The 12,050-nt window shown below is 46.6% G+C and overlaps 1 protein-coding gene across 7 annotated transcripts in view; it reads right to left on the bottom strand.

Annotated features, from left to right (window-relative positions):
* Window positions 1-863: 863 nt before the first annotated feature.
* ENTHD1 (ENTH domain containing 1) overlaps window positions 864-12,050 on the bottom strand; it is a 106,470-nt gene continuing 95,283 nt past the window's right edge. For all 7 annotated transcript variants that reach the window (XM_058741214.1, XM_058741213.1, XM_058741211.1 and 4 more), the window contains one exon: window positions 864-2,076. In XM_058741214.1, coding sequence (XP_058597197.1) covers window positions 1,475-2,076 — 602 coding nt within the window. In that variant the 3' untranslated portion in view covers window positions 864-1,474. The remainder of the gene's footprint in view (window positions 2,077-12,050) is intronic.

The raw sequence follows: 12,050 nt of genomic DNA, 5'->3' as shown, positions 1-12,050 counted from the left end.
GTCCCTGCATCCCTCTCTCCCCAGAACCAGTGTGATCATTTTAGAAGCCCAAGATCATTTTTCACCCTAAAACCCTGTCACAATTTTTATTGAGTAAAAGCCAAAATCTCTAACGACGGTCTTCTAGAACCTGTATCATCTGGCACTGCTCCTTGTTCCTTCCTCCAGGACCTCAGATCTCCTACCGTTGTCCCCTTCCCTCACTTCACGCTAGCCGCACTGGCTTCCTTGCCCCTCCTTAAATATGCCAAACACCCTCCCACATTACAGGCTTTGCACTAACACTCCCACTAGCATTTCCCTCTCGTTCTTACCCCAGTTAGCGTGATGAAAATCGGCTTGGGTTTGGCATTAGAATATATTTTAGATGTCCCATATTTCTTCAAAATAATCAGGAATTTATTTTAGCGCTTCGTTGGTAATTGTTGGAACGGAGCAATGGGTACACGGAGCCCTTACGCTGTCTTCTCAAATAAGTATAAAGCAAAATGAAAGCGTCTCTGGTGGTTCCACTGTGCAGTAGGATGGAGAAGCACTGGTCTATGATCTCCAAACTAGATCATTTTCCCAGAAGTAAAAATTCTAGGGGGCGCCTGGCTGGCTCAGTCGGTTGAGTGACCAATTTTGGCTCAGGTCATGATCTCGTGGTTCGTGGGTAGAAGCCCCGTGTCGGGCTCTGTGCTGACAGCTCAGAGCCTGGAGCCTGCTTTGGATTCTGTGTCTCCTTCTCTCTCTGCCCCTCCCCCGCTACACTCTGTCTCTCTAAAAACAAATAAACGTTAAAAAATTTTTTTTAAGTTTAAAAATAAATAAAAAATAAAAATCCTACTTGAAAGGCTGTCTTAATAAATTGAAAGGATACATAGAAGATGAAAAATATCAAATTTATTTTCCAAATACAACCAAAGTATGCATTTGAATTCACTTTGCAATAAACATTAGCAATAAAAACACCTGTCCCATGTCCCACCTGTCTCAGCTTAACCCCCCAACCAATGGTGGCAGCCACAGGAAGGGAAAGATTGCTGGTCCTTTGTTTGCAGAATCTGAAACCTGGCACGAGAGCAGACGGAACAGCAACCCCAGGCTCTGAAGGCCTTCTTACCACCTGCTCATCCAAAAGCTCTGGAAGAGCCATTTGCAGTCTGAGGTCTTGCCATAGCTTCCACTAACGCTTAATATATTTTGAGGTAAAGTCCAGGGTGTGGAAGAAAGAAATTCTCTTCAGTGTCAAATGAAAAATAGTTTGTAGCTGAATCTGAAAATATTATCAAAGGTGATGCTTTTTCCTCTTTAAAAAAGAAACCACCCAAATGAGTTTAGTGGTTTGAAAGAGATTTGTTAATAAGCCTGACAAGGAAAAATCCAACCACCACCCCATTTTTGCCAGAAGGATGAGAATCTACAAAAGGCTAACTTAGGTCTTCGGGAGGTGGAACCACATGAGTTCTACCGACAGGGGCTCTCGGGCTTGTTACATGTGATCTGAGGTCCCCTCGGAAGACTGGGGAAGCTGGGAAGACTTTAGCTGCAGACTGTTCCCACTCATGCTCACCAGATGGCTATTGATGACGTTAAGTTCTCTTATCACAGTGCTCAGGTCTTCGTGTAGTTTCACTATGGCATTTTTCACCTCCCCTAGGAGAGTTTTAACGGAATCGTTTGTTTCGGGCTCCCCCGGCAGGCCGGCAGGTGTCTGAAAACTCAGACAGGACACAGAGGTGACGTGGTCTGCCCTGGGGGTGGAAGACTCTGCCCAATTACTGGCAGAAGCAGGACTTGTCTGCTCTTTGGCAGACTCAGAGTTATCCGGAAGACTCTCCAGCAGATGGAGGTTGTCATCCTCCTCTTCATCAGAAGACGCTTGGTCCCTAGGAGCAAAGGGGTGGTGAGCCCTGGCCGTCTTATCTTCATCTTTAAAGGAGGCGGAAGAAGACCGTTGCTGGGCCAGAGACCAGAAGGAAGGTCCCGCCAAAATGCGGGGTAGAAGATGAACAGACTTCTCCGGAGAGGCTGAGTCGGGAGACGGCATGGATAAAGTAGAAAAGGAGGACGTTCCTTCAGAGGTGGTTGAAACTACAAGGGAGAGAGAGATTATGCAACATACAAACGAGAGTAATGGCTAAAATAATTTTTCAATGTAAAATCCCCATCTGAGCCCCAAGGTCTCAACATAAATATACCACTGACAGTGTCATATGCTAAATAGTCATCATAAGCCTAGATAAACCCGAAGCAGGAAGCAGAGAAAATCTAAGGAGGTATTATATACCAACAATGCCATGGAAATGAAACAAACATGGAAGTATCAATAGTCACCTTGACTGTGAACCGTGCCCGATGTACTTTCACACCACACTTACCAGAGAGAGCAGAAAAGTAAAGTATTACACCCTGTTCTACTGGCTGGTGGCATTTTAAGTTGGCATTTAAAGCAGAAAGTCTGAGAAAGCTGTAACTTAGATTCCTTCATCCTTTTTTTTTTTTGTCCCCTACAGAGACTATGATAGTAAAATGAACAACCAACTACAAGTACCTAAAAGCTGTCAAACGAATCTTTTTCTCTAACTGTTCAAATACGGTCAAAACTGAACTCCAGCCCACCTGAGATCTGGGACACTTGAGCACACATACGGAATTTTTTTTTTTTTTTTCACCAAGAAACAGTAAGTAAAATCAAAAGCATTCTAAACCGGTTTTCTGTAAAATATTTGATAACATTTTAATTCCCTTTCAGACAAAATCATACTCATTGCTTTTTGTGCACTTCATCTTAAATCGTTATTTCCCGGGGCGCCTGGGTGGCTCAGTCGGTTAAGCGGCCGACTTCGGCTCAGGTCATGATCTCACGGTCTGTGAGTTCGAGCCCTGCGTCGGGCTCTGTGCTGACAGCTCAGAGCCCGGAGCCTGTTTCGGATTCTGTGTCTCCCTCTCTCTGACCCTCCCCTGTTCATGCTCTGTCTCTCTCTGTCTCAAAAATAAATAAACGTTAAAAAAAATAATAATAAATAAAAAATAAATCGTTATTTCCCAAACTGTGTTCTGAGGAACGCTGTGTTCCTGGAGATGTACAAAGAGGTTTTGTGAAAACAGTATTTCAAAGTCAAGTAAGACCAGGCGATTGCATGTCGTGCCTCTCGTTAGGAGGTTAACAACGAACATTAGCACATTTAAAGTTCTGAGAAGTCGTACACTAATTTATTCAAGGGTTTCCCAAACTTTCTTGGACACAACTTTCTCTTGTCTTCTTGGAGTATCTATTTACATTCACGCGTGCATTAGGTGGTACGGGTTGGCAGAATTCGGTTTCTAAAGTCTTGCAGCTAACTCTAGACTTGCTACTTTCACATAAAAAAAAAAAAAAGCTGAAGTCATAGAAAGGGAAATTACCGCTAAGCACACATGACTTCTTATCTTTCTATATTATTTTATTTGCTTAGAGATGCATGTCCCTTTAAGCGAAATTGAACCTCTCCTGTAAAAAACATGGCTGGGGCAGGCGGCTTCTATTTTCTGCTTCAAAGCTCTCTGAGGGCTATCTCCGTCCAGTTTTTAGGAAAAATTCCAATCACAAGACATTTTGGGGGTGACATGAGTATTCTCAGCCGATGTAGCAGCAGGACACGAAAAGGAAAATAGGGACTTCATCGGCACATGGTCAAGGCAAGACAAGCGCACAGAAGGATCTAGGTCAGCCTTATCCTGACGTTCTGTCCTCGGGTTGAAGAGAGGGCATGGTGGTGACGGGCACGCTAAGGGTGAGAGAGCCTCCACACGTGTGCGTCCTGAGTCACGCCGCTGCTCTGCTCTGGGTGTGCTCTGTTTGGGTCACGGCTGTCACCTGACATGGCCCCGCACCGTCCTCCTGTGTTGGCCCTCCCGTTTCTATATCCCAAGTCTTTCTCTTTCTGGGTTTACCCTCACCTGGGGATAGCACATTCTCCAGCAGGTCACTGGAAAAGGGTAACACAGTTACGTCAGTCACATGGACGCGATGTGATTACCTGGTTTAATTTTATGCCAGCGGTTCTCAAAGCGGGTGCCTGGGTGGCTTAGTTGGTTGAGCGTCTGACTTCCGCTCAGGTCATGATCTCGCGGTACGTGAGTTCAAGCCCCACATGGGGCTGGCCGCTCTCAGCACAGAGCCCGCTTTGGATCCTCTGTCCCCCTCTCTCCCTCTGCCCCTCCCCTCTCTCAAAAATAAATAAAACATTAACAACAACAAAGTGCGCCCCCTGAACAAGCAGCAGCAGCACCTGGGAATTTGTTGGGAATAAAGTTCTCGGGCCCCATCTCTCTAAATCAGAAACTGGGACTGTGCCCAGGACATTGAGTTTTAACAAGCCTCCAAGCGTGTCTGACGCCTGCTAACGTCTGAGAACCACTGTTTTCTGCTGCGTGTCCACCTTTCTTTCGCTTTGTAGCTACAACTGCTGACTGAATAGCTTACCATTGTTTACAGCTTGGTGGCTTTGATTCGCGGGCTTTTGCTCATAAAAAGCTACTTCAGCTCTAATTGCTGTGCACCAATTTACTTTTGTTTCCAAACACGCCACAGCTGTACGAGACACTTCAACGCTGCGCTCCAGGGTGCCTCTCCTGCCCATTTCGTCACCCTGCTCCCACTCACTGCGGAAGGTACTGGACTATCTTGTTAACAGCCATCCTCTTCATACAGTGCACCCACCAGAGCTGGAGCCAGCTGCGATAAATGGCTGAATTTAAACGATCTCCCCGGGGGCGCCTGGATGGCGCAGTCGGTTAAGCGTCCGACTTCAGCCAGGTCACGATCTCGCGGTCCGTGAGTTCGAGCCCCGCGTCAGGCTCTGGGGCTCTGATGGCTCGGAGCCTGGAGCCTGTTTCCGATTCTGTGTCTCCCTCTCTCTCTGCCCCTCCCCCGTTCATGCTCTGTCTCTCTCTGTCCCAAAAAAATAAATAAAAAACGTTGAAAAAAAAAATTAAAAAAAAAAAACAAACAAAAAAAAACGATCTCCCCGGGTGATGTATGCACGCCAATTAATGCTGCACTTGCTTAAAAATAGCGCCGATAAAGCGGTTCCAAATGCGGATGTGTTATCTCTGACTTTTTATGCTCGTGAAAGCATCAGGCCCCTTAATTATTATATTGCAACTCGAAATTCAAAAAGCATTTAGAAGAACTGCGCTGCAAAAATATCATGACGAATACATTCCTAGAAATATTTTTAAGCTCTCTTCGCCTGGAGTTGCAAATGTAAATTTTTCTGTTAGCAGTAGGTCCTTGTTCAGCTAAACACTTCCAACTGTTCACTGTAAAACAGGAGCTTTTTATTCTTCTCTTTCAGTTTTCCTATCTGATACATAACGACTGTTAAGTTACCTGTACACATGAATTAAAACATTCTGATTTTAGGGGCGCCTGGGTGGCTCAGTCGGTTGGGCGTCCGACTTCGGTTCAGGTCATGATCTCACGGTTTGTGAGTTTGAGCCCCGCGTCGGGCTCCGCGCTGACAGCTCAGAGCCCGGAGCCTGCTTCGGATTCTGTATCTCCCTCTCTTTCTGCCCCTCCCCCACTTGTGCTCTGCCTCTCAAAAATAAATCAATGTAAAAGAAAAAACTAAAAAAAAAATTCTGATTTTGTTCTGTGTTGTAGAAAGTAACAAATGTCCGTAGTAATATTATTTGTACTAGCTAAAAAGACGAAACAACTCAAATATCCATCAGCTGATGGACAGATACATAAAATGTATTTAAACAGCGGAGTATTACTCAGCCATAAGGAGAGAAGTACTGATTCATGCGACAACGTGGATGAACCCTGGAAACGCTGTGCTACATCAAAGAAGCCAGACACGAGAGGCACATAGTGTATGATTCCGTAACATGAAACGTCCAGAGTAGGCAAATGCACAGAGGCAGAAAGTACATCACTGCTTAGGAGGAAGCGCTCGGGGGGAGGAAGGAATGGGGAGTGACTGCTAATGGATACGGGACTTTTTGGGGTAATGAAAATACCCTGGAATTAGTGGTGATGATGGCGCAATTCTGAGAATATACGAAAAGTACTGAATCGTACACTTTAATAGGGTGCATTTTCTGGTGCGTGAATTAGATCTTGTACTTAAAAAAATTTTTTTTTGATGTTTATTTTTTTTTTTGAAAGAGAGAGAGAGAGAGAGAGAGAGAGTACGAACAGGGGAGGGGCAGAGAGAGAATCCCGAGCAGGTCCTGAACTGTCAGCACAGAGCCCAACACGGGGCTCAAACCCACGAACCATGAGATCATGACCTGAACCGAAGTTGGACACTTAACAGACTGAGCCACCCTGGCGTCCCAATCTCGTACTTTTAAAAGTACAATATTTGAAAATTTATTGTCATGATTATCAAGGAGTTACATGAAAAGAAACAGATTTAGGAATAACATAGGATTCGAGAGAAATGCTAATGACTCTGCCTCTAATCACTGATGCTAAACTGTTATTGGGATGACTGGATGATTGGATTAATGCTGAGTCTTCTCACTTACCTACGAAGTATAAATTTGGCTCCCTGAATGTAAAAAATCAAATCAGTGTGTCTTTTTGTCTGCACGAAGGCAGGCAGGAGCTGTACAGCTGGAGGTGTTGCTGGGTCCACAGAACCACCACTACTGAAACCCATGGTACAAAAATGGAATCAATGAGATATAAACAAAGGACAGAGCCAGTGAGAACGCTCACCACTAGCCCAGCATGAAAACATATGGATTTTTTTTTCCTACCCCCAAAATTGGAAAGAAAAGTCCAGGGCAGTCTAACACACTTACCCAAACTATGGCTCACGGATATAATGATCTGGCTTCTGTGTATCTTCTATCTTCTTTTTTTCTTTTTGGTATGCATGACAAATGATCTAATGACCTAAAGGAATAGTTTGACCTAGACATAAAGAACTTAAAATTTAAACGGAGGAAGAGAAGGAATGGACTGTTCTAGGAACAGAGTTACTCAGTATCAAAAGGTCAAACGAGGTTGCTGCAAATCCATCATTCGGTGAAAATATTAGAATGAGAATATTAACCTATATTAGGTGGCTGAGATCTGTTACACCGTGAGGGTGCAAGTATTTTTAAGTTTACCAAGCTCATCATCTCCAAAGAGTTTTGTAACACCAGACCTGGACCCTTCATATAAACAAATACTTCTTAAAACAATAAAATAGAAAAAAAAAAACACCCCAGAAAGTAGACAGTGTCGTGTCTATCTTCCTTCACCCAGCGTCCACGGAGACCAGCCATCGATCCTGCCTCATCGTTTCCTGAATTCCTCAACCGCAAGTTACCTGCAGCCACTCCTTTGAGCTGCCCTACTCTGAAATCTTGCTTTCCAAGATTACTTTCCTTCTTGATTCCTTCCAGCCTTCTCATTCCCTTTAATGCATCTACACTTTGGCCTCATCGAGACATCAGGTCCAATAATCTTTTTATTTTCTCGTTATCCATCACTTGAACCACTTTCTTGCTCCCCTCCGCTCCCCCCCACTGCCATGGTTTCTGCTTTATCTGCTGCTAATTCCTAATCCAGGAGTCAGGCAGACCTTTTCTGTCAAGGACCAAATGGTAAATATTTTAGGCTTCACGGGACATACAGTCTCTATTACAACTTCTCAGCTCTGCTGTTGTAGCACAAAAGCAACCAAAGACTACATGGGAGCCAGTTAGTATGGTTGTGTTCCAATAAAATTTTATTTGCAGAAACAGGGGGTGACCACATTTGGCCTCAAAGCTATGGTTTGCAAATTCCTGTCCAAATCCTATTTCAATTCAAATATGCTTTCTCATTCCTACCCCCAGGCTGCTCAGCGCTCTTGGAGGAAGCACAGATCCTGCAAATTAGGACCCCCACAAATTCTGGCTCTGTCGCTCCATTGTACCAGAGTCTTATCAGCATCTTCCTCCATTCTCTAGAGTGGCTATTTCTAAATCTCAGCAGACCTTTCACCGCCTTTATACCACTTCCCCTCAGTCTGGGCAGGTGACCTCAGACGATAAGATATGGAGGCCACAACATACAACGTGCGGCACGTGAAGGCTCAATACATCTTAATTACTAAAACCCACCAAACCCATCCCTCACACTCTGACACATCCCTTCCCCTCCTTCCTTACGGGCGCTCAGGGTCAGGTGAGTGTCTTTCTGTTCTGGATTCTAGCCCACTTGCCCCTGACTGTGCTCCATCTCAGGCTAGCCGCCCCCCCTCTCCCCCACCTCACCTGCTCTGCTCTCCAATCTCCCACTTGGTTTCCTTCCCGGCAACAGCCCCCGACGAGCTCCCCGCCCCAGCTTCACCCCCCTCCACATCAATCCTCCACACTGCCCCCCACTTAGGAAACAGTAATTTTTCTAAAACACATTAAAAAAGCCACTCACGTGGCTTAAAACCTTTAGTGACTTGCATTCTCTTCAAACTGAAGTCCAAACTTCTTAACCTGGCACACACAGCGCTTCATCATCCGTCCTGGCGTAATTTTCCAGTGCTTTCTTCCACTATTTTTTCACGCACGCTTCTCCATGGCTGCTTTACTAAGCTGCTTTTGATTCACTTGTTGAATGTTGGGTACCTACTGTGTGCAAGGCACTGTGGTCGGTGCTGGGGCTTCAATAACCAACAGGCAGATGTGGTCCCTCCCTCAGGAAGGCGCCATCCCACTCGGGGAGTGGGGGAGACATCAGACAACTTCACGGATATGCAATCACATCCCACTCGAGTGGCGGTACGTGCTAGAAGGATAATTACGGGTACCAAGACAACACAGAGTGGGAGGGGGATCTGAAGTAATCAAGGGGGTCAGGGAAGCCTGTGGAAGAGACGTTTGAGCTGAGCCCTGAAGGAGGAGTGCAGCGGGGAAGGGCTGGGTGGGAAGCGTTCTGGTCTGAGGGAACAACAGCACCAAGCTGGTGAAGCGATTTGGTTTACTTGACAAGCGGAAGCATCACCAGGCTGCGGGGAGAGGCAGAAGCGAGACCGTGCAGGGCAGTGGAAGGCTAGTGACCTTCAGGAACAGGGCGACAGTCCGAGAGGTCTGCCGTCTCAGTGGGGAGCAGCAGGCGTCAGGTCCTCTGGCTGCTCTGGGGAGAATGACCTGGAGCTCCCTAGGATCTCTTTGGTCCGTCCCAGCTGGGCTCTATTCCTCAGCCTGCAAGGCCCTTTCTGGAAGGACAGGAGTTTCCTTGCTCCTGAGAATAAGCGAGGAACTCCTGGGTCCTTCTGGAAATAACCGGAGTGGATGTGGAGAGTTGGGAGGGGGCTGGGGGCTCGGAGCTCTAAAAGCAGAACTAAAGGGACGCCTGGGTGGCTCAGTCGGTTGAGCATCCTTCGGCTCAGGTCACGATCTTATGGCTCGTGAGTTCGAGCCCCGTGTCGGGCTCTGTGCTGACAGCTCGGAGCCTGGAGCCTGCTTCGGATTCTGTCTCTCCCTCTCTCTCTGCCCCTAACCCACTCGCATTCTGTCTCTGTCTCTCTCAAAAATAAATAAACATTAAATAAATAAATAAAAGCAGAACTAAAAACATGGAAACTGGGGGTGCCTGGGTGGCTCAGTCGGTTAAGCGTCTGATTTCGGCTCAGGTCATGATCTCACGGTTCGTGGGTTCGAGGCCCACGTCAGGCTCTGTGCTGACAGCTTGGAGCCTGGGGCCTGCTTCGAATTCTGTGTCTCTCTCTCTCTCTGCCCCTCCCCCAGTTGTTCTCTCTCTCTCTCTCTCTCTCTCTCTCTCAAAAATCAACATAAAAAACAAAAACAAAAACACGGACACTGGAGTAAAAATAGCAAAGTTTTCTACGGCACTGGCCAGGTCCAGATTCTACCCTGAGCACCTGATGTTTGCGAATTCAGGGACCCCCCCAGCGGCCCCATTCTGTAGATGAAGACAGCGCCACGCAGAGGCCACGCAGCCAGTGGCTGGGCTGAGATTATGAACCCAGGCAGTGTGATCCCAGAACCTGAGCCGCTAACAACTATGCAATCCAGCCATTCTTTGTCCTCTGTTGTGATATATATTACATCTACTGTTTTAAAACAAAATACAGTAGGAAAAGTTTGCTTTAAACAGTCACATGCGTTTTAAGAGTGAGAATAAAAATAAAATATACTGCGTTTTATATTTACCCACGTATTTTAGGATTGCCCACATGACTTCCCAGCTCCTCTGCCAGTACCGAAGCTCTTTTGATAACCTGAGGCCATGTGACTGAACAGTGCCCTCAGGGCCTTAATTTTGGCTACTGTATTTTTCAGCTCCAGAACTTTCGTTTCATTCATTCTTTTTTAAAAAAATCTTTTAATGTTTATTATTTACTTTTGAGAGAGAGAGAGAGAGAGCATGAAGGGGGGAGGGGGAGAGAGAGAGGGAGACACAGAATCCGAAGCAGGCTCCAGGTTCCGAACCATCAGCACAGAGCCCGACACAGGGCTCGAACCCACCGACCGCAAGATCACGACCTGAGCCGAAGTCAGACGCTCAACCGACTGAGCCACCCAGGGGCCCCTCGTTTCATTCTTTCTTCACAGATACTTGCATTCTGGTGAAATTCTCCATCCTTCCCTCTGTGCTCTTGATCATATTAATCACAGCTCTTTTAAAGTACTTATCTTACAATGTCAGTATCTAGCTTCTCTGTGGTCCTGCTTCTGTTGTCTGTTTTTCTTGTGTATTTTAAAAGCCAAAAACTTTGCATGAGAAATTATAGGAGCTCTTAAGCAAGGGCTTCATTGTCTTCTAGAAGACAGATGGAACGCAATACAATCCCTTTGCTCCACTTGGAGCTGGGTTTCGGCATTTGTGAGGGCTGTTCTAGTTCTGGTCTGTTCTCGCCCCTAGATGGGAGTTGTGATGCCTGGGGCGTGGCCTGTCGCAGGTCCCAGCTGAGAGCACGAAGTACTCACCAGAGCCACTCCAGTTTGGCAGACCCTGAGCTCCACCCTCTGTCTGTCTCCCAGTGCCGTGAGATGATGAGAACCTTTGCCCTCTAGAAGCTGCCTCCCCCTTAGCTTCTTGGCATCACATCCCTAACGTGTGCAACTTAGCAGGGGGCAGATATTTCAGTAAGAAATCGCACAAAGACTTCGGGGCTTTCTCCTCTGTGACTTCCTCTCTTCTGGCATATTTGCCCCTGGAGTCCCTGCCACTGGGGATGCCCCAAACTCCAATCCTATCTCTCAAGCCCAGTAAACAGTGGAGAGCCCAGGCCTCTGATTTTCCCTCAGTTTCCATCATCCTGCTCTGCGAATAGGCAAGTGATCCATGGTGGGAAAACTGAGATGAATGCAGGGCCAACTACAAGTAAACTAGTTTCCTGCTTTGCTCACATCATTTCTACACCAAATGTGGGTTCTGCACACCAAGGATTTCTCTAATTCTCTGAGGACACTAACTGGGTGTCCTATAATTTAACTCCATTCTGGCACTACCCAGAGTTAGTGCAAACACCACAGATGAGAGGCCCAATCCCTCAAGACCGTCCCCCACTTCAGTTGCCACTCACAAGTCTAGGCCTCACATATTTCTGACCTGCCGGGTATAAATGGAGGGATCCCATGATCCCCTCCTCGGGGCTGGTAATTTGCTACAACAGCTCACGGAACTCAGGAAAGTGCTTTGCTTCCTATTACTAGTTTGTTAGGAAGGATACAACTCAGGAACAGCCAAATGGAAAGATGCACCGGACAAGGTATGGGGAAGGGCCCAGAGCTTCCATGCCCTCTCTGGGTGCAACAACCTCCCAGAAACTTCACATGTTCGCCAACCTGGAGGCTCTCTAAACCCCACTGTCTGGGGATTTTTATGGAGGTTCCGTTACAGAGACATGACTGATCAAATCATTGGCCATCGGTGATGAACTCAACTTCCCTAGAGGTCAGTGGGTGGGGCTGAAAGTTCCAGCCCTCCACTGGCCTGATTGGTTACTCTGGCAACGAGCCCCCATTCTCCAAGACGCACCTCAACATAAACCCAGGTATGGAAGGAAGGGGTTTATTACAAATAACAAAAAGACTCTTCTCACTCCTATCACTCAGGAAATTCCAAGGGT

This window comes from Neofelis nebulosa, chromosome 8 (genome assembly GCF_028018385.1).
Source record: "Neofelis nebulosa isolate mNeoNeb1 chromosome 8, mNeoNeb1.pri, whole genome shotgun sequence".
Lineage (NCBI taxonomy): Eukaryota > Metazoa > Chordata > Mammalia > Carnivora > Felidae > Neofelis > Neofelis nebulosa.
This window is presented reverse-complemented; position numbering and strand designations above follow the sequence as displayed.